Source organism: Thermobia domestica, chromosome 8 (genome assembly GCF_964235325.1).
Source record: "Thermobia domestica chromosome 8, izTheDome1.hap1.1, whole genome shotgun sequence".
Lineage (NCBI taxonomy): Eukaryota > Metazoa > Arthropoda > Insecta > Zygentoma > Lepismatidae > Thermobia > Thermobia domestica.
The window spans coordinates 291,177,244-291,199,738 of record NC_137461.1 but is presented as its reverse complement, the minus strand read 5'-3'; the positions used below and the strand labels follow the sequence as shown (position 1 = coordinate 291,199,738).

General features: G+C 36.6%; 2 protein-coding genes across 3 annotated transcripts in view; one reads left to right on the top strand and one right to left on the bottom strand.

Moving 5' to 3' along the window:
• Positions 1–11,130, bottom strand: part of LOC145693712 (putative multidrug resistance-associated protein lethal(2)03659) — a 217,401-nt gene extending 206,271 nt beyond the window's left edge. Inside the window, exon 1 of the mRNA XM_081769997.1 lies at positions 11,014–11,130. The gene's annotated coding sequence lies outside the window, so the exon portion shown is untranslated. The remainder of the gene's footprint in view (positions 1–11,013) is intronic.
• Positions 1–22,495, top strand: part of LOC145693711 (ATP-binding cassette sub-family C member 4-like) — a 210,482-nt gene that overhangs the window by 18,809 nt on the left and 169,178 nt on the right. The window contains exon 2 of one of the 2 annotated variants that reach the window (XM_081769995.1): positions 1,708–1,821. The exons of the other annotated variant lie outside the window; for it this stretch is intronic. Coding sequence (XP_081626121.1) covers positions 1,708–1,821 — 114 coding nt within the window. The remainder of the gene's footprint in view (positions 1–1,707; positions 1,822–22,495) is intronic. 2 annotated transcript variants of the gene reach the window in all.

Sequence of the window (22,495 nt, the reverse complement as noted above, 5' to 3'; positions counted from 1 at the left end):
AGTCCAACAGGAACAAAATGAAGTCCTTATACCGAATTAATACGGAGTTTGATCAGTTAAAATCAATTTCCATTGGCCGCAAGGAGCTATAGGCTTATATTTCTCTTTTGTATTTTTTTTTTCTTTTTGACCCAAGGATTCCAAAAGTGGCTCTACTTTCGAGTTTCGGGCCTGCTTAAAATTCTGAAAATTGTGCCTAAGCAACTTTCCAGTTTTGATCATCTATATTTCCTCCGTATTTATTCGGTGTAAAGACTTCAAACTTGTTCTGTTGGACTTTGCTTATCAAAAAGTTTCTAAATCTGCCTTACTGCCCCCAAAATCTGAAATTCAGAGTGGGAGTGGGCGCGGCTGCCCTCCTACCCAGAGGCTGTCATATGAAACAAGCCCACGCCCTTTCACGTGGTTTTAGTTTCATTTATTTCATATTCTTGACTACGAAGATAATACGTTTTGAAATAGCATTCATTTGCTGAGCAAAACAACGTTATTGAAAATGTACTTGGATCCATTGTGCTCTGAAAGTCCCAAATATTGTTTTTCTTCAATACAATTATTGAGTTAAACAACCAATATACAGGCTTGCACAAAATATTCTAAAGTTAGCACAACATGAAATGCACTTGAAACATCACTTTTGGAAAATTTGTTATTTTAAATTAATTTTATTAGCATCAGTATTCCGAAATAACAATCAAATTTTTGCAACTAAAATTTCACCCACCTCCAGGTGATCAATTGAGTAAAAATTATGTACATGTGTGTACAATTCCAATAACAATACAATTATTTGAACGAAATACCGTAAAAAAAATGTCATATTAAATCCAATGGTCATTCGAAGTCATTTTGGAAACCACTGATGTTACAGATTAAATTAGATTTTTTAAAAAAGAAAAAAAAAGGTGCGTTATCAGTAACACTCAAAAGTCATTTCCAAAACCGCTTGTGCTACAAAAACGAAATTTGATATATTAAGGTGCATTATCACCAATATACTACGAAAATATTTAATATTTTTTCGAAAACCATGTTGAACAACAAGTGGCCAATAAAAATTCATTAAAAAACTATATAAAAGCCATTTTTAGTCAAACAATTTTATTTCTGTTATTAATGTTGCACTAATCAGTATATACAGGATAAATCTGTAATACTGGTTGCAAGTAAAGAGTAAAAAGTCTTAACAAATAAGTTATTACACGATTTTGAAATATGTTTTAAACTGTTCAAAATGTTTAAATCATGTTTTTTATGTTAGTGTTTTAAAACATGTTTAAAACATTTTGAACATTTTTTCATGTTTTAAACACATGTTTTGTTCTTTTTTTTTTAAAAAAAACTATTTTTTCTAACCCTGGTTCACCATAATTGCAACGCATTGAAGTAATTTACTTGTAATTACAAGCTTGTTTAACAACCATTATAGTCCGCGCCACCTGAATTGGAGTATGGTGTCAGCCAATAAGCTCGCAGTGCGCTGATTCCAAACGTTCAGTGAGAAATTTAACCTTTCGTAATTTATTGTGTTCATATTTTATGATCATTTACGAATGATAAGATACCTCACTGCAGGTTTGGCAACAGCGCGTTGCAAGCTAATTGGTTGGCGTCATACGCCAATTCGAGTAACACGGTCTATAGTTTATTCGGCTTCCACCTATTGAAAATTTCCCTTCTGTTGAATACATATCTTTTGTGTTTCAGCTGGATAATACCTGTTTTCTGTGCCAAAGGGTTTCGCAAGAATGCAAACTTAAAGGATCTTCCCGAGACTCTGCAGCAACACAAATCACAAACGTTAGGAGATAAAATTGAAAGGTATGATTATTATGCAATACTGCATAGTACTACTTATCTGTAATACGACTGGTAGCGAATCGCGTGTTTATAAATTTAATTTCATAGTATGATGCGTTGTTTTTGAGAATGTATCGCAACATGCGATATGGTCATTAATTTATTACCGAAATTAGTATTATTTTTAAAACAAGAAAACAACATAATATAATTTTCCCTTCATGATAAGAAAGGTTCTCTTTTGATCTCATTATGATTCTGATAAATCTCTCCTCGAAAACTTGACGTTAGGGATGCGCACGAGTCGAGTCGAGTCGAGATTTAAGCCTGTCTCGACTCGTCTCGAGAAAATGTTGTCTCGACTCGTGTCTCGACTCGAAAATATGTTGCTGTCTCGACTCGCATCTCGACTCGACAGTCTCTGTCTCGACTCGACTCGAATTCGAGTCGAGACAAAATATACGAGTTAAAATATACACACCCATCAGCCAGACCATTATGACTACCTACCTAATTGTTAGTATGTCCACGTTTTGGCACGAATAACAATGGCAACACGTCTTAGCATGGTCGCAATTTCCTCGGTGGGTCGCTGGAGAGAGTTGGCACCACATATGCACACACAGGTCATCTAATTCCCGTAAATTCCGGGGAGAGGGTTGATGCGCCCTCACGTCACGTTCAATCACATCCCAGATTTGATCGATTGGGTTTAGATCCGGAGAGTTTGGGGGCCAGCACATCACTTGGAACTCGCTCCTGTGTTCATCGAACCACTCCATCACACTCCTGGCTTTGTGACATAGTGCATTATCTTGTCGAAAAATGCCACTACCGATGGGAAACATGGCCGTCATGAAGGGTAGTCTGGAAGCAGCGTGCGACGCCTCGGCCGTCATGGTGCCTTGCTCGAGCTCCACTAAACACATGGATGCTCACCTGAATGTTCCCCAGATAATAATTAAGCCCCAGCCAGTTTGTTTCCGTCCCGCAGTACAGATGTCAAGGAGCTGTTCCCTTTGAACATGACGGATTCGCACCCTCACATCGTCATGATGAAGATGTCGGGATTCATCAGACAATGCAACCCTCTGCCATTGTGCCAAGGTCTAGTGGCGATGGTCACGTGTTCTTTCAGTTATAGTTGCCGATGTCGTGGTGTTAACATTCGCCATCGTTAGGAGTGTTCGATGCACTGTGTTTTCAGACTGGTGTTGTGAAGGCCTGTGAAAAAAACGGAAATTTGGGTGAAAAAAGTTTTTCTTACGGTTTTCCCGAGCTGGGGAAAAAACGGAAAATTTGGGTATTATCAGAATCATCATTTTTGTTAATCACAGAATCATTTTAGTTAATATGTTAAATCAAAAATATATTTCATAGAGATATCTTCATTGTTCTATGTAAAATTCCGGAAATTTTGAAACCATTAGAAAAAATCATTGGTTCGGAATATCGGTTTAAAAACTATTTCTTGGCCTGATGCTAGTAATCTTACTTGCTGTAACATGTCTGCAACATATACAGTGGGAAGTCGAAAATCCGAATTAATTGGGACCACAAGTATTCGGACTTTCAAATTGTTCGGATATTCGAAAATGACCAAGAAAATGCCATTTAGGCTTACATGTACTGTTCTTGTATGAAAAAATGTTCTATCGATACCGTGGTTATTCAGTACATACAATAATTACAATACCGCACGTAAGGCTACTTAAAAAACGTTAAAAAAAAAAAAAAAAAAAAAAAAACAGGTCCAAAATTTCAGGAAATTTGACAACACTAGTTCAGACACACTTGTACTTTGCCCAGCATTAAACTCTGATCTTAGTTCCAACGCAGTTCGCTGCTTGTTCTGTTTTACCAATCTGCCCAGCCTACGACGTTCGACATCTGTAATGAGGTGGGGGGCGCCCCACCCCTCGACATTTGGACGTCTTTTCGCCTTGGTTTCGCCACTTGTTGAAGACAATCACCACAGCACTCCTCGAACACCTGATAAGTCCTGCAGTTTCCTAAATTCTCGTGCCGAATGTTTCTGAGCGAGTACTTTCTTCAAAATAATATTAAAAATTATAGGGAAATTTTCGAGACATTCGAGTCGAGTCGAGATTTTTATCAGCTGTCTCGACTCGACTCGAGTCTCGACTCGAAAATTCGAGTCGAGAAATACGTTTGACTCGACTCGTCTCGAATTTTACAAAGTGTGTCTCAACTCGAATCTCGACTCGAATTCAAGTCGAGTCGAGTCGAGATACGAGACATGTCTCGACTCGAGCGCATCACTACTTGACGTTCTTAGATTCATCTTTTGTTCTTAATAACCGGAATTCAAATCCGGGTTTCTCAGGTTGCAGCGAGATGCGTTATTGTCTTAGTCGCCGAGCCCAGTGTTTATAACATTTCTATTCTTCATTTTTATTCTTTAACATGTTTATAACATTTTTATATCCTACTATGTTAAGGATATGACAAATAGTTTGAATGTCTATGAGATACAAACTCAGGCGGTCCTTGCAGAAATTCTTAACAAATGATTCTTTCGACCCTTGATCCGAAGTGATGACTTAGGACCAGCGGTCCGAGATTTGGCTTATTAGCATATTTTTCGATGCGGAGTGTAGTGTCGAAAACTGCATGTTTCTAGCTATAAATGTTTTCAAGATAGTGAAGGTGTGACAGATAGGGGAAACTATGACAGAGAGAGGGGACAATAGCAATAGCGCTCTGTAGGGGCCGCTAATAAAAATAATATAAAGTCATCTCGGAGAGATCTTTTACCATTGAAAGTTGACTTGCAGAAATACACACCTTGGATATCAGTACATTTCGATTGTCCCCAGGGAAGACACAGACACAAGAACGGAGTTCTATAAATGGATCCCAGACACGAATGCAACACGCCAATCAAGAGGCTGACATTCTATTAAACGATGAGGCTACTTTAGATCTTAATAGTACAGTCAACAGACACAATAATATGTACTGGTCTATTGATAGCCCCCAAATAATTGTGAAAACTGCCCATCAAACTGACCTTCGAGTGAATGTGTGATGTGGGATACATGTAATGTCTTAATAGGTCCCGCTTTCCTGCCTGACAGGTTAACGTTAGACCACTACCTACATCATCTGGAGACCACACTACAGAATCTGGATGACATGCGATTGGTATCGAGGCGTTTATTTTATTTCCAGCACGATGGAGCACTGCCGCATTATCGACGTACAATATGACAGTGATTAAACGAGCTGGTCAATGGATTAGTCGCAAGGTTCCTGTAGAATGGCCATCTAGATCACCTGACCTAACCTCACTAGACTTTTACTTGTGGGAGTATCTACCTGTAAAGACTGCCGTATATTGAACAGACCTAGAAACACGGATCATCTGGAGGAAAATAACAGACACGTGTGTAAAGAAATAACACATGAAACACTGCGGCGTGTGTGTGGTAGTATACGACACCGTATCCACATCTGCTACCAGCAGGCGGAAAGCAATTTGAACACCTGTTGCAGTAGCACCCAGGAGTGTTGCGTCTGGAAGCGTGTGCTGTGGGTGCAGGAGCGGATCCAGGACCGACTTCTGGGGGGGGCGGTGGGTTGTCATACTGCTACTTTTAAGGGATATAAACTTTGCGATGGGTTTTATTTATATATATAAAATAAGAAAGTTTCCTGTTCTGGGGGGGGCGATCGCCCCGATCGCCCCCCCTGGATCCGCCCCTGTGTGGGTGCATGAGATATGTAAATTTATTCTCAGAAACATGCAGATCTACAGTCTGACCAGTAAATTTCATAAGCAACAGTATCACATGTAGATTAACTACATTATATACAGGTTGTCTCAGAAGTCCCCTGATATAAATCCCCCTCTAGTTATTTTCAGAGTTACAACAAAATATAAGAGGGAAATCGTCTCCAAATATGATGTTTCCAATCTAAAGTAAAAGAATATTTAAAATGAGATGAGCCGTTTGGGCTGTACACTCTTTATGCGCTCAATGTTAAATGAAAACGCAACGTTGCCATTTACCTGAAATCAAGACATAAGTGAATAAAAGTTACTGTCTTTTACAAAGGGTAGGGACATGTCGAAGATACCTCGCGATCAAGGTCGAGGTTTAAGTTGCGGTCGCTACCTCGCGATGGATGAAGGGCGCACATAGCGAGGAGGTCGCACCCTCACTGTTAAGTTCTCAGTTTGAGGAGAAACATTCTGTGACGCGTGTGAAATTATTCCGTGCATGTTTTGTTGTTCAGTTGATTTTGCAAATTCAAGCGTTGCTAAACCATGTACTCCAGTGACAATGAAGATTATCATTTTATGTCTACAATTACAAAATGGTGGTTACTTTCAAATATTCAGAACAAACGTTATACTGCTTATCCTATTAATAAGAGGAGACAAGATTTGGGCGAATATCATCATTTATTTCCGGAACTGAAACAGCATGCAGATAAGTTTCATGAATATATGAGAATGTCTATTCAGACTTTCGACTACATTTTAAATAAAATTAAGCAAAACATAGAAAAAGAGAACTACAATAATTACCACACGGATCCAATCCTGGCCGAAATAAGACTTGTTTTAGCAATCAGGGTTACTGCGTAACCCTCGATTCTTCGTTTAAGAACCGCTAATTTCGGTTAGTTTCACAGAGAAACTGTTCTCCATGCATTAAAACACCTCCACTACAAAATAAGTGTCATATTCCTATTTCCATCTGCAGAAAATCAACAAAACTGTGTTATTGTTTAAAAAAAAAAAAAGGTTTCAAATGAAAGGGTAATTCGTTTTGCATGTAATCTTATCACACGAAGCTTGAGTTATTTTTTTTTTTTTTTTTCATTTCCTTTGAGGATCTAGACAACAGACACACACAATACACAACCATTTACCCTCCACTCCCTCACTCTCACAAACACATATAAATATAAATCAGAAAGACCAAATGTGTGTTCAGTGTTTCCTATTTTTATAAGCATAAACGACGACTTTTTGTTTTGTCCTATAGATATGTGCCTGTACAGCTATTTATTTACCTTATACCAGTAATGAATTTGGAAGAAATTCTTTTTTTATTGATTTCGGAATTTTTGGGGGGGAGGGTCTTGAAGTTTCTAAGCATAGGTATGATTAACACTACCTTGTTTTTTCTGTACAAATTCCAGAATTTTGGGTATTCAGCCCGAAAGCACCCCCTCCCCGTTCCCGCCATCGCCTTATATAATAATAAGCTACAGTATAATTATCACATAAATGTAAATAGCTTACCTGACATTCCCATTTCACTTTCTGTTTTCTTTCATTCTCTGTTTAAAACGTGCCTATTATAATGTTTGTTTTTATCCCATATTGCTGGAACATTCCTCACTAGTTCTATTAAAATATCTTTCATAATGAAATTTAATAGTGCACCTCTCAGGCAGAGACACACAATCCTCTGCAGACGAAATTCTAAACAAATGAAGACTATATTCCGTGCAGCGCTCCAGGGAGAGCCAATGAGAACACGAGCCACATGCTTCCGCTGAACATCGATGTAAAAACAAACTCAGTTGTTCATCATCGCGACCACTAATTCACCCTCGCGGTCGACCTCTAGGTCGCGATGTAGCGTGCATTTGTGGCATGCGCTTACTCATTTGAATCCATGGGTTTGTGCCAGTATCGAGGGTGCGACTGCGACTTAAACCTCGACCTCGATCGCGATGTATCTTCGGCATGTCCCTACCCTAACGTGTCTATGATCCATTTCAAACATGCCCCCATTCACTTTATGCTGTGGGTCCAAGTAAATAGCAATGTTGCATTTTCATTTAATATTGGAGGCATAAAGAAGTCACAGCCAAAACGACTCGTCCGATTTAAAAAATTCCTTCACTTTAGATTGAAAACATCACATTTGGAGACGGTTTTCTCTTACATTTTATTGTAACTCTAATAATAACACATTTACCATATGTCAGGTGACTTTTGAGACACCCTGTATTTCGCATTTGAAACGATTTTCAAACCAACTTTTAATGCATTACGAATTTTATCCCCCTAACTCCCGCCTGCCTCTACATCCATCCCATGATGATAACGATTGCAACTGAGATTTCTAGTACTAGTACTACTAGTACTAGTGTTTCTTCCCTACGGCATATTTTTTGCTTGCTTTCTGTTCAAGCTGTGGTGTGAATAAGCAATTTCCCTGAAAATGCTAAGTGCCTGTTCTCTGAAAATCCTTTTCTTTGAACCTTCAGAAAATTGACTTAAACTATGGTTTTTCATAACTCCGCTTTCTTTTAATCTCCGGTGCACTCCCTAAATCCGGCCCTGTATATATATATATATATATATATATATATATATATATATATATATATATATATATATACAGTGGCGGATCTAAAGGGGCTATAGGAGCTATATCCCCCCTTGATGCTCAGGTATACACTGGACAAAATGAGCTGCAATCCCGCTTTACACTGGATAAAGCAGAAAACTATTTGGAAACACCCTCACACCATCTGACTTTCACCTAGTAATGTGACCGTGTTGCTGCCAACAAGGAAGAAATATGCCAAGGTGTTTCCTCTCGACGTTTCCCCCATTGTGCGCTTGTTTCAATGGAGGCACAACCAACCTGTTTCCATGTCAAATTTTGCAGATGACCCCCGTTGGAGATATTCACGATACGCCACTGGTGTCGCTATTATTTTTATTGCATTCTACACATACGATTTGGTAGCTCAATTGTTTATTTGACGGCTCTATGTGCATTATTAGCTGAGATAAAGGCCTCCTACGGGTAGTCAGATACAAGTCTGCAACAACACCTCTAGCAGCTAAATGGGAAAAAATATGACAAAGTTTGTCCTCTAAAAGTTGCCTTACATTTAATGTCCTTTGGAACGATTCCAACAGTTATACCACTTTCCATTACAAATTTTGAAGTTGCCCCCCGTTTGAGGTATTCATGAGACGCCACTGGTCTCGCTACTATTTTTATTGCATTCTACACATACTATTTGATAATGACATTTTTTGTTTGAAGGCTCTACTTGCAGTATTAGCTGCGATATAGGCCTGGTACGTTCTTATTGACTCACCCGGTATATATATATATATATATATATATATATATATCCATCCTCTCCACCACCTCAAGTAATGCCGACAAAGCAACATTTTAAAAATCTTCCCAGTCCCGAACGTCATCTATGTTGAAAATTTGATTGAAGTCGGTCTAGTGGTTCAAGAGTTATTAAGTTTTATTTATTTTTAGATATTTCCCTCTCTCCTTCCCTCCCTAAGATGTACTGTAAAAGTGAGATGATAAGAAGCCTCCCATGCTCGAACCTCATCTATGTTGAAAATTTGATTGAGATCGGTCGGGCTGTTAAAGAAGTATAAGATCACATAGCCAATAGTAGCTGAACCTGCGCTCTTTACACAGCGCATCATTCACATTTGAGCATGAATCTCCTTGTCATTCCTCACAACATCTGTACATGTCCCTTTACAGACACAGGTGAAAGACGTCTTGATAAAAATCGGAAAGGGGCAACATAAAGGAAAGATTTTTTCAATTACTTTTTTAATATCTCGCACCGTTTGCAAGATTTGAGCCTACTTCCTGTTGGGAGTTTGTAATTCATGTATGATCAGTGTTTTCTTTCTTCATGCATGCATCAATTAATTTTAATGTCAGTGATATATGGTTTTCGTTGGGTAAAACACTCGAAACAATATTTATCTTAGACTGGAGAAATGGTTATCCTTCGTTTTTACTATCATTTGGCCATGAAATAAATGCCTGAGAGATATGCAACGCTTGTGTACAAATATATGGTGTTAGAATGTATAACTCGTAGGATATGATGCTAATTTCAATACTTCCAGCGCACCCCTAAAAATGCAATAAAGAAATAACTTTCGTGCTTTTTTTTAAATATGCAATTAGAACTGGACAATCTACACAAAATTTAAATCGACCAGTGAAAATGGCACGTTTCTAGCACAGGGTGAATCATTTTAATCTTTCCACAGAAATATTTCGAAAACGGTTGAACATAAATGAACCGAACAAAAACTCAAATAGGAAATGCTATGGGCTACATCGAATGATGTTGTCGCAGTGACCCCCAGAGCCGCCCTTCATGGGAGCCCAGGGCCCAACTTCGAAATTTTAAATGGAAACATGGGTCAAGTGAAGCCTTGTTCGATAAATCTTCAAACACTAAACAGCGTTGTGAGAACATATTTTTCACATCGGTCACAGTATTCAAAATGGCCGCCAAGACATGGTATCTATACCAGATAAAACATCCAGTACCACTAATATGAAAACGGTTGGTGATAAATTAACAAACAAAATGTAAAACAGGAAAATGGCATGGGGCATGTCAACGATGTTGTCGCGGTGATTCCCACCAGGGCCGACTTGTATGGGGGCCCAGGACCCAACTTCGAAATTTCAAATGGAAAGATTGGTCAAGTAATACCTTGTTCGATACATTATCAAACATTGAACAGCGTTGTGGCAAAAGATTTTTCATATTGGTCACCGTATTCAAAATGGTCGCCAAGACATGGCGTCTGTATCAGATAAAACGTCCAGTATCACTAATATGAAAACGGTTGGAGATAAATTAACAGAACAAAAAGTGAACTAGGAAAATGGCATGGGGCATTCGAATAATTGTTGTGTTCTTTTACCTGATACAGGCACCATGTTTTTATGGTCCTTTTTGAAAACGGTGACCCATATGAACAATCTTTTGCCACAGCGCCCTTTAAGGTTTAAAGATCTATAGAATGAGGCATCAGTCGCCCCATGTTTCCATTTAAAATTTTCACCTTGAAAATATCATGTGATGTGCCCATGGCATTTCCTATTTGAGACTTTGATCGGTTCGCTTGGTGCGTGTAACACGCTTTAAGGGCAAAACTAAAGTCAACATCAATGGCGACGGAAGATGAAAAACTTTGCCCGGACGGGATTTTACAAGAGAAATAATCTTTGTGCATTGGATTGGAAGCAAAGTCTATCGCACGCTATAACCCCTCTTCCTCCGCAACACACGCACTGTCTGAGGCTTAACCTGTACGCTCTAGCGAATTACAGGAAAGAAAAATCTTATTTATGAAATGTTACATCATTAAATTACAATTAACTATTCATAATATATACAAGATGAAAAATATACACTCACCATTCGTCGTAATTAGTTGTCTGGAATAACATTCCCGCAATACCCTCTTATTCACTAATATGCACTTCTCAGCATGGTACTATGTACAGAGTGATTTGATAACTTTCTTGAGAAGGTCTTTTTGTCAATGAAGATGCGTCAATTCGTTTAGTCCATGTAGGGCCATGGATTAGGGTTGCCAGACGTTCTGGTTTTCAATGAAGAATTAACTGTCTCGAAAAGCGTTTTCGGGACGCCTGTTTATCTCGGTTTTCCCTTTCCAGATTGAAGAAAAAAGAAGAAACGTGCAAGAACTAGTGTCTCACCTAAAAACGGAAAGTTTTCAGAATATTTGTGTAGCCAATTAATTTTACTAAACAAACAACAGGGAGTTTGAAATGACATCCATTCTTTCGTCCCATGGGTTGTTTAGCTTCTAGAGAGAGAGAGAGAGAAAAAAAAAAGATTTTATAAAATAATCAAGAGGAGGTATATGTTATGGCATAAATTTCTTTAATATCCCTTTCAGTAGAAAAGAGCGTTTCTTTGAAAGGTTTTAAAGATATTTGCTTTTCGTTTATCGTTTTGAGTTTAGCGTAAATGTATTTTTTCTTAGTAAATGCTAAATTTGTATTTCCTTTGAGGTAGTGTTTGTGATTAAGGTGATGACGGAAAAAAGAAAAAAAGTATCTCTTCAATCATAAATGGAAGAGTGTGTCGTAATTGTCGCAATATTTACGAGCTAGTAAACACAACAAATCGGAATTCGGAATGAGGGACTCCAGGCAGTTCTTCTTATATTAGGTTTTGACATTCTTTATATATTGTTTGTGGGGCTTCCTTTGTGTTAACTGTGTATAGAATGAGTTGTAGGGATGCGAGAGAGACGAGTCGAGACAGTATTTTCCTGACAAAATTCGACTCGAGACACGGCTCTTCCAATAGAGAAATATACATTTTTCGAGTCGAGACATAACTTTTACAGCACATTTTCGAGACGAGAGAGCCACAAATCTTGTCTCGTACGCATCCCTAATGCAGTGGTGCCCCCCCCTTATGTCTATGACGCACCCCCCAATTGTCTATCCGTAGGTGTTCTTCCATGAAAAAAATCTTTTCGATTAATTTTACCCCCCTCATCAAACATATTTATATAGATTTTAACCCCCCCAAATATTGCAATGACGCAGTTTGCGTCATAGCCCCCCCCTTGTGGGCACCCCTGCCTAATGAATTGCAAAATTGTGGGTAGTAATCTGGAAGACAGGTAAATAGTTGATTCTGATCAAATGAGTAGGAATCCAGAAGTTTTATATAGCCTGAGATTGATGTCCTGTTTTTTCGTATTCAAAATCTGGCAACACTAGTCATGGTACTGCGAAGATAAGATTGGATTCTGCATAAAAATTATCTGTTTGCTACCACTGATATCACAGCAGTGTTAAAGCGACAAAAGCCAAACACAAATGTCATTGCTCCTGTCATTCTGACAGAAATACGTTTGCGTGGTTGAGAGTGGAAGAAAGCAGAAGAAATAAAACTACGAGAGATCGAGATGATGGCTGCAAAACAAAAGCTGTACACGTCGTCTTTGGTAGTAGAACATTATTTTTATTGTCGCGTCACACAGTGGACGAAACGCATAATCTAGCTGTGCAAAAGTCATATATCAAAAACAATGCCTCACTGTGGTACTTAAACATTTATTTGCAACACTACAGTAACAACTAAACTGAACAAAAGCATGAGCACCGTAAAGTGGGGTGAATTTAACCGGTGGGATGATTTTGAAATCTATTGTTTTCATTTTCCAGTTATTCTGCTATCAGTTTTCATTTCTTCCGTCTTATTTTTTAAATATAAAAATATTTTTCCCCAATAGGTACATAGTTATAAGGTGTAAGGTTAAGTTTCTATGTGACAAAATCAAGGTGTTCAAAGCCACCTCAATTTACGGTACGAAAAATGAAAACTGTTCTTACAATAAGTGTGCATTTTATCTAAATAGGAACGCATGAAGCAGTTACCGGAACATTATTCACTATCAGGGTCGCTTTCACAATCTGGAGATAAGTCAGGAATGAGATAAGGTTGTGTCAAGAGAGATTTGACGTCATCATCAAGTCCCCAAATCTTACGTGATCGAGCAATGTGGCCACTTTGAGAAATGGAAGAGATGAAAGGATCAGAGGAAAATAGCATATTATTCATTAAGTCTGTCATTGTTTGCACACGGTTAAATTTGCGTGTATGGAACTCCCTGTATCGTCGTAAATCTTTATTTCTCGCTTCCGTAGTTTCCTCTGAAAACATACCAATAGAGAGAACAGCAGCTGTGATGATATCTGCCCCATGAATGAGCAGTTTATGCACACTAGATGGCATGTAGTACCAAGGGTACAGTTCAACAAACCTTTCAGCAGTCGCTTTTGAGTAACTACGAAACGCTTCCACATTCACCGCATAACCGCATGAAACTCTTTGCAATACCACGTGGAACCGTTTTATTAACTCTTCATCGATTCCTGTGATAGATGATGCCACAATAGACTGCTCGAAAAAGCGCCTGGCAGTATTACCATCGTTTGTTGTACCAAACCCAGGCTTTGGAATATCAACGAAGAGTCCCATTTTAGTTTTTAAGTCACCTTGAATGCATTTCTTAGTTTGCTGAAACTGTTCCTTATCCACTAGCGTACGCATTTGCCACTTTTTGACGTTCCGACGATATGCGATGTGTAGAATGCACTCAAAACACCTTACCCAAGCATGCAGTGTTGCAAGACCAAATTCATATTTGCTTTCATCCTTCGAAAGTTGCTCTATGAATTTTAAGTTATTCATATTTTTTGGTGTCACCCCACAAATTCCACATGCTTGAGTTGAAAAATCAGCAATGACCCCAAACGTTTTCCCATCAATCATTGTTAATTTACACATAGAAGTAAATATGATATCGTGGCCACCAGGGACGTGTAGTGCGTATTACCTCTGTTACCGGCGGTAACGGTAAAAATATTACAGTTTTTCGTTGTTTTCATATATCTTCAAATTTCATTATCGACATGGGAAGATGTTTACATTATCCTTTTTCTTTTCTTTTTTTTTCTTTCTTTTTTTTCTTTTTTTTTTTTAATGGAAGGCCTATGCTTCAGTTAGTATTGGCTGCACTTTGCCGCACTTTTTGGCCCCTGGGTCCCTGCCTCAGGACCCATGGTCCCTGGCCGGGGTCAATGACCTAGGGGTACCTAGGACCACCCCCTCTAAATTTTGGCAGGGGTACCTTGGCCCACCCCCCTAAATTTTGGCAGGGGTACATAGGACCACCCCCCTTAAATTTTGGAAATTGCCAAATCTAAAAATTTGGTATGGTAGCCTAGGACCATAGTATGTACCTCTATCAGTATTGGGGGTCTATGTCGTTCCCTTTCATGGATAAAAAATTGCCAAAAATTCAAATTTCGGAGGTTTTTGACCTAATTTATCCCCTTGGATGAGGTGTTATTACCCTATATGGTTATATGGGCGTATACAGGGGTCCATTCCCTTTCATAAGACATGGGTATATTGATGCACCCCTTGAAAAATTTGGGAGGGGTACCTTAGCCCACCCCTTCAATTTTGGAAATTGCCCAATTTCAACATTGGGTGTTATAGTATAAAACCCTAATATGTACTATGATAAATTTGGGTGGTCCACCTCATTCCCTTTTAGGGGTACATAGGACCACCCCCCTTAAATTTTGGAAATTGCCAAATCTAAAAATTTGGTGTGGTAGCCTAGGACCATAGTATGTACCTCTATCAGTATTGGGTGTCTATGTCGTTCCCTTTCATGGGTAAAAAATTGCCAAAAATTTAAATTTCGGAGTTTTTTGACCTAATTTATCCCCTTTGATGAGGTATTATTACCCTATATAGTTATATGGTCATGTATAGGGGTCCATTACCTTTCATAACATATGGGTACATTTGTGCACCCCTTGAAAAATTTGGGAGGGGTACCTTGGCCCACCCCTTAAATTTTGGAAATTGACCAATTTCAACATTGGATATTATAGTACAGGACCCTAATATGTATCATGATAAATTTGGGCGGTCCACCTCGTTTCCTTCCAGGGGCACAAAATTGCCAAAATATAAACGTAAGCAATACGTTATACCACGTGTTTGGTTTTTGGTCGATTTTATCCCCTTTGATGAGATGTTATTACCCTATATGGTTATATGGTCATGTATAGGGGTCTATTTCCTTTCATAAGATATCGGTATATTTGTACACTCCTTTAAAAATTTGGGAGGGGTACTTTGGCCCACCCCTTAAATTTTGGAAATTGTCCAATTTAAACATTTGGTATTATAGTACAGGACCCTAATATGTATCAAGATAAATTTGGGTGGTCCACCTCGTTCCCTTCTAGGGGTACCAAATTGCCAAAATATAAACGTAAGCAATACGTTGTACCACGTGTTTGTTCTTTTGGCCCAATTTATCCTCTTGGATGAGGTCCTATTACCTTATATGGTTATATGGTTATGTATAGGGGTCCATTACCTTTCATAAGACATAGGTACATTTGTGCACCCCTTTAAAAATTTGGGAGGGGTACTTTGGCCCACCCCTTAAATTTTGGAAATTGCTCATTTTATATATGTGGTATTATAGTACTGGACCCTAACATGTATTATGATAAATTTGGGTGGTCCACCTCGTTCCCTTTTAGGGGTACAAAATTGCCAAAATATAAACGTAAGCAATACGTTGTACCACGTGTTTGGTTTTGGCCCAATTTATCCTCTTGGATGAGGTCCTATTACCTTATATGGTTATGTATAGGGGTGTATTACCTTTCATAAGACATAGGTACGTTTGTGCACTCCTTTAAAAATTTGGGAGGGGTACCTTGGCCCACCCCTTAAATTTTGGAAATTGCCCAATTTAAACATTGGGTATTATAGTACCGGCCCTAACATGTATTATGATAAATTTGGGTGGTCCACCTCGTTCCCTTTTAGGGGTACAAAATTGCCAAAATATAAACGTAAGCAATACGTTGTACCACGTGTTTGGTCTTTTGACCTAAGTTATTCCCTTGGATGAGATCCTATTACCTTATATGGTTATATGGTTATCTATAGGTGTGTATTACCTTTCATAAGACATAGGTACGTTTGTGCACCCCTTTAAAAATTTGGGAGGGATACCTTGGCCCACCTCTTTATTTTGGAAATTGCCCAATTTAAACATTTGGTATAATAGTATAAGACCCTAATATATATTACTATAAATTTGGGTGGTCCATCTCGTTCCCTTTCATGGGTATGAAATTGCCAAATTTTAGTACAACCACATGTTTCGTTTTTCACCTAATTTATTCACTTGGATGAGGTCCTATTACCTAATATGATTATATGGTCATGTATAGGGGTCCATTTTCTATCATAAGACATAGGTACATTGATGCACCCCGGGAGGGGTACCATAGCCAATCCCTTAAATTTTGGAAATTTTTCAATTTAAGCATTCGCTATCATAGTACATGACCTCAATATGTATCATGATAAATTTGGGTGGTCCACCTTGTTCCCTTACATGAATAAAAAAAATGCCAAAATATAAACATAAGCAATATGTTGTATCACGTGTTTGGTTTTTGGCCCAATTTATCCCGTTTGATGCGGTCTTATTACCGTATATGGTCATATGGTCATGTATATAGGTTCATTTCCTATCATAAGACATGAGTACATTGATGCACCCTTTAAAAATTTGGGAGGGGTATCTTGACTCATCCACTCAGTTTTAGAAATTGTTTAATATAAGCATTTGGTATCTTCGTACAGGTCTTCAATATGTACCACTATAAATTTGGATGGTCCACATCGTTCCCTTTCATGGGTAAAGAACTACCAAAAATCAAATTTCGGAGGTTATTGACCCTTTGGTAAGTATTTAGCACGTTATATGGTTTATTACCTTTATATGTTTATGTTCTCTTTTAAATTTGGGAATTATAAAATAACATAATTTGGTAAACGTTTTGTAGGACCCATTGTAGATGTTGGTGTTCCTCTTATGGCCAAATATTCAAAATTTAAAGGTTATTGACCGGCTTTATTATTGAATAACTACAGGATTTATTACTTTTTCATAAGACACAGGTGTATTTGTGTACCAATCTTAAATTTTGGGAGGGGTACATTTCTTATTGTCATATCAATAATTGGTAATTGTTCTTTGGGTAAATCATTGTGAAATATGAGTATGATCACGTGATCAGTTATTGACCTATGATGGGATTAGGAGTCCAGGACATTGGTACATTTAAACTTTGTAGGATAATTTGAGAATGCGTCATTGGTATTGATTATTCCCCGCCAAATATAAACGTAAGCAATACGATGTACCACGTGATTGACCTTGATGAGGTAGTGTACAGGGATACATAGCTATCCTTATTGAATCTTATGACTCATAGTCTTAAGGGAATACATGCTACAACACTGGCAAAGTTATTGTTGATGCAATTTGATTGGTTGATCACTATCTTTCGTGCAATCTGATTGGCTGATCACTATCTTTCGTGCAATCTGATTGGTTGATGAGTTTCAAATCTTTGCTGCATTCAGTTTTGTTTTAACATTTAAAAAGTTTGAAACTTTGGTTTGACATTTTTTCGTTTGATATTTTTAGTTTAAAATGTTTGTTTCGAAATTTTTGTTTGAAAATTTTGTTTCAAATTTTTGTTTGAAACTTTTCGTTTGAAATTTTTGTTTGAAAAATGTTTGTTTGAAAATTTTGTTTGAAATTTTTTTGTAAATTTTTGTTTCAATTTTTTGTTTAAAATTTTTTCGTTTGAAATTTTTCGTTTCCAAAATTTTTTTCTGTTTAAAAATTTTTGTTTGAACAGTTTTGTTTGGAAAATTTTGTTTAAAAAAATTTTTGTTTGAAATTTTTGTTTCAAATTTTTTTTTGTTTAAAATTTTTTTGTTTTGAAATTTTTTTTCAAAATTTTGTTTGAAATTTTTTTTTGTTTCAAAACTAAAAAAGTATTTGTTTGAAATTTTAGTTTAAAAAATGTTCGAATTTTTTTCTGTTTAAAATTTTTTGTTTGAACATTTTTGTTTCGAAATTTTTGTTTCAAATTTTTAAGTTTATGCACTCATTAGTGAAGAACCGGAACTGCTTAGAAGAAAATTTGGTTTGAATTTTTTTCTTTGAAAATTTGTTTCGAAATTTTTCGTTTCCAAATTTTTTTGTTTAAATTTTTTTTTGTTTCGAAAGTTTTGTTTGAAATTTTTTGTTTGAAAGTTTGTGCACTCATTAGTAAAGAACCGGAACTGTTTAGAACAAAAACCTCTGGCAACATTGTGGTGCAATAGTACACGTCAGAACATGATAATGCAACGTCATCAGTTTTGCATCATATATAAGTATCGTTGGAGTTAGTATTCATAATAACGTCATCATGGCTACTTGTCTGCAGTTTCTAAACACACGTGATGTGATGAACGTCAGTAACTGTGATGAAACCATGAATTCAAACGTCAGCACATTCCTTCCTATGACGTCAGCCGTAGTTCTATAAATTAACCAATACCGCGAAATCATTTGAGCAAGTGCTTTTCAGGAGGAAAGATGTGTACTTCTAACGATAAAGAGTTCATCTTCGCAAGCTATTATCCAATAAATATATTTCAAACAAAACATGTGATGATTGGTATCAGTGCTAGAACATTTGAACCAGTGATTCGATTGGGCAAAGCAGAACAATTTGGTGTACAACTGACCTGTGAAGAATGGCAAATATTATGTTCACGAATCGACCAAATGAACGATTATTTTCATGATGAGCTAAATGTGACCATAGTCAAATCATTAGGCTCAAATCATGAAGTGGTGATGCGTACAGTCCTCGAAGAGAAGATGGTGCTGTTACGTAAAAAGAGTACATTCCATGTCCATCGCAACATGGTGTATCTAACGCAAACGGAATGGAACAAATTTATCAGCGTATTTCAGTGTGTGAAACATGCAGTGGAAGTGTGTAACAAAACAAGTATATTCCTGAAAAAGTACTATTTTGAAAAATGTGTTATGCATATTGTACAACATGTATCTAGATATTGTGATGGTTGTCAACATCGTTCGTGGGTGCATACCTGTATTGATAAACAGTTTATTTGTGATCAAATGGACATTGAGTTTCCACCAATTGATATCGCAATAGACCTTAAAAGACTTCAATTGGAATTAAAATTATATGCTAAAGACAAACTAGTGCAAGAAGTTCAAAATACATTGTATCGACAATATCCAGAACCACTATCTGGTATGGATGTATGTGGAGTGTAATAAAATGATCCATTTCAATGAATTGTGTTTTTTTCATTTCAAGTACAACCCTATGTTCTGACGTGTACTATTGCACCACAATGTTGCCAGAGGTTTTAGTTCTAACAGTTCCGGTTCTTTACTAATGAGTGCACAAACTTAAAAAGTTTCAAACAAAAAATTTCAAACAAAACTTTCGAAACAAAAAAATTTAAACAAAAAAATTTGGAAACGAAAAATTTCGAAACAAATTTTCAAAGAAAAAAATTCAAACCAAATTTTCTTCTAAGCAGTTCCGGTTCTTCACTAATGAGTGCATAAACTTAAAAATTTGAAACAAAAATTTCGAAACAAAAATGTTCAAACAAAAAATTTTAAACAGAAAAAAATTCGAACATTTTTAAACTAAAATTTCAAACAAATACTTTTTTAGTTTTGAAACAAAAAAAAATTTCAAACAAAATTTTGAAAAAAAATTTCAAAACAAAAAATTTTTAAACAAAAAAAAATTTGAAACAAAAATTTCAAACAAAAATTTTTTTAAACAAAACTAGAAACAAAATTTTCCAAAGAAAACTGTTCAAACAAAAATTTTTAAACAGAAAAAAATTTTGGAAACGAAAAATTTCAAACGAAAAAATTTTAAACAAAAAAATTGAAACAAAAATTTACAAAAAAATTTCAAACAAAATTTTCAAACAAACATTTTTCAAACAAAAATTTCAAACGAAAAGTTTCAAACAAAAATTTGAAACAAAATTTTCAAACAAAAATTTCGAAACAAACATTTTAAACTAAAAATATCAAACGAAAAAATGTCAAACCAAAGTTTCAAACTTTTTAAATGTTAAAACAAAACTGAATGCAGCAAAGATTTGAAACTCATCAACCAATCAGATTGCACGAAAGATAGTGATCAGCCAATCAGATTGCACGAAAGATAGTGATCAACCAATCAAATTGCATCAACAATAACTTTGCCAGTGTTGTAGCATGTATTCCCTTAAGACTATGAGTCATAAGATTCAATAAGGATAGCTATGTATCCCTGTACACTACCTCATCAAGGTCAATCACGTGGTACATCGTATTGCTTACGTTTATATTTGGCGGGGAATAATCAATACCAATGACGCATTCTCAAATTATCCTACAAAGTTTAAATGTACCAATGTCCTGGACTCCTAATCCCATCATAGGTCAATAACTGATCACGTGATCATACTCATATTTCACAATGATTTACCCAAAGAACAATTACCAATTATTGATATGACAATAAGAAATGTACCCCTCCCAAAATTTAAGATTGGTACACAAATACACCTGTGTCTTATGAAAAAGTAATAAATCCTGTACTTATTAAATAATAAAGCCGGTCAATAACGTTTAAATTTTGAATATTTGGCCATAAGAGGAATACCAATGGGTCCTAGAAAACGTTTACCGAATTTTGTTATTTGATAATTCCCAAATTTAAAAGAGAACATAAACATATAGAGGTAATAAACCATATAACGTATTAAATAGGGGTCAATAACATCCGAAATTTGATTTTTGGCAGTTCTTTACCCATGAAAGGGAACGATGTGGACCATCCAAATTTATAGTGGTACATATTGAAGACCTGTACGAAGATACCAAATGCTTATATTAATCAATTTCTAAAACTGAGTGGATGAGTCAAGATACCCCTCCCAAATTTTTTAAAGGGTGCATCAATATACCCATGTCTTATAATAGGGAATGGACCAATATACATAACCATATAATCATATAAGGTAATAGGACCTCATCCAAGGGGTGAACCAAAATACCAAACACGTGGTTGTAGTAAAATTTGGCAATTTTTTTACGCATGAAAGAGAACAAGGTGAACTACCCAAATTTATCATAATACATGTTAGGGTCCAGTACTATAATACCAAATATATAAAATGAGCAATTTCCACAATTTAAGGGGTGGGCCAAAGTACCCCTCCCAAATTTTTAAAGGAGTGCACAAATGTACCTATGTCTTATGATAGGAATAAACCCCTATACATAACCATATAACCATATAAGGTAATAGAACCTCATCCAAGAGGATAAATTGGGCCAAAAGACCAAACACGTGGTACAACGTATTGCTTACGTTTATATTTTGACAATTTTGTACCCCTAAAAGGGAACGAGGTGGAACACCCAAATTTATCATAATAATACATGTTAAGGTCCGGTACTATAATACCAAATGTTTAGATTGGTCAATTTCCAAAATTTAAGGGGTGGGCCAAAGTACCCCTCCCAAATTTTTAAAGGAGTGCACAAATGTACCTATGTCTTATGATAGGAATAGACCCCTATACATAACCATATAACCATATAAGGTAATAGAACCTCATCCAAGAGGATAAATTGGGCCAAAAGACCAAACACGTGGTACAACGTATTGCTTACGTTTATATTTTGACAATTTTGTACCCCTAAAAGGGAACGAGGTGGAACACCCAAATTTATCATAATACATGTTAAGGTCCGGTACTATAATACCAAATGTTTAAATTGGGCAATTTCCAAAATTTAAGGGGTGGGCCAAAGTACCCCTCCCAAATTTTTAAAGGAGTGTACAAATATACCGATATCTTATGAAAGGAAATAGACCCCTATACATGACCATATAACTATATAGGGTAATAACACCTCATCAAAGGGGATAAAATCGACCAAAAACCAAACACGTTGTATAACGTATTGCTTACGTTTATATTTTGGCAATTTTGTACCCATGGAAGGAAACGAGGTGGACCGCCCAAATTTATCATGATACATATTAGGGTCCTGTACTATAATATCCAATGTTGAAATTGGTCAATTTCCAAAATTTAAGGGGTGGGCCAAGGTACCCCTCCCAAATTTTTCAAGGAGTGCGTTAATATACCCATATGTTATGAAAAGTAATGGACCCCTGTATACGTCCATATAACTATATAGGGTAATAATACCTCATCAAAGGGGATAAATTAGGTCAAAAAACCCCGAAATTTAAATTTTTGGCAATTTTTTACCCATGAAAGGGAACGACATAGACACCCAATACTGATAGAGGTACACCTTGTCTCAAAAAGGTTGAGCGCATTCTTTATTGGTGTTTTGAGGCAAAAATTTTCAAAGTCCAGCTTCGGGTAT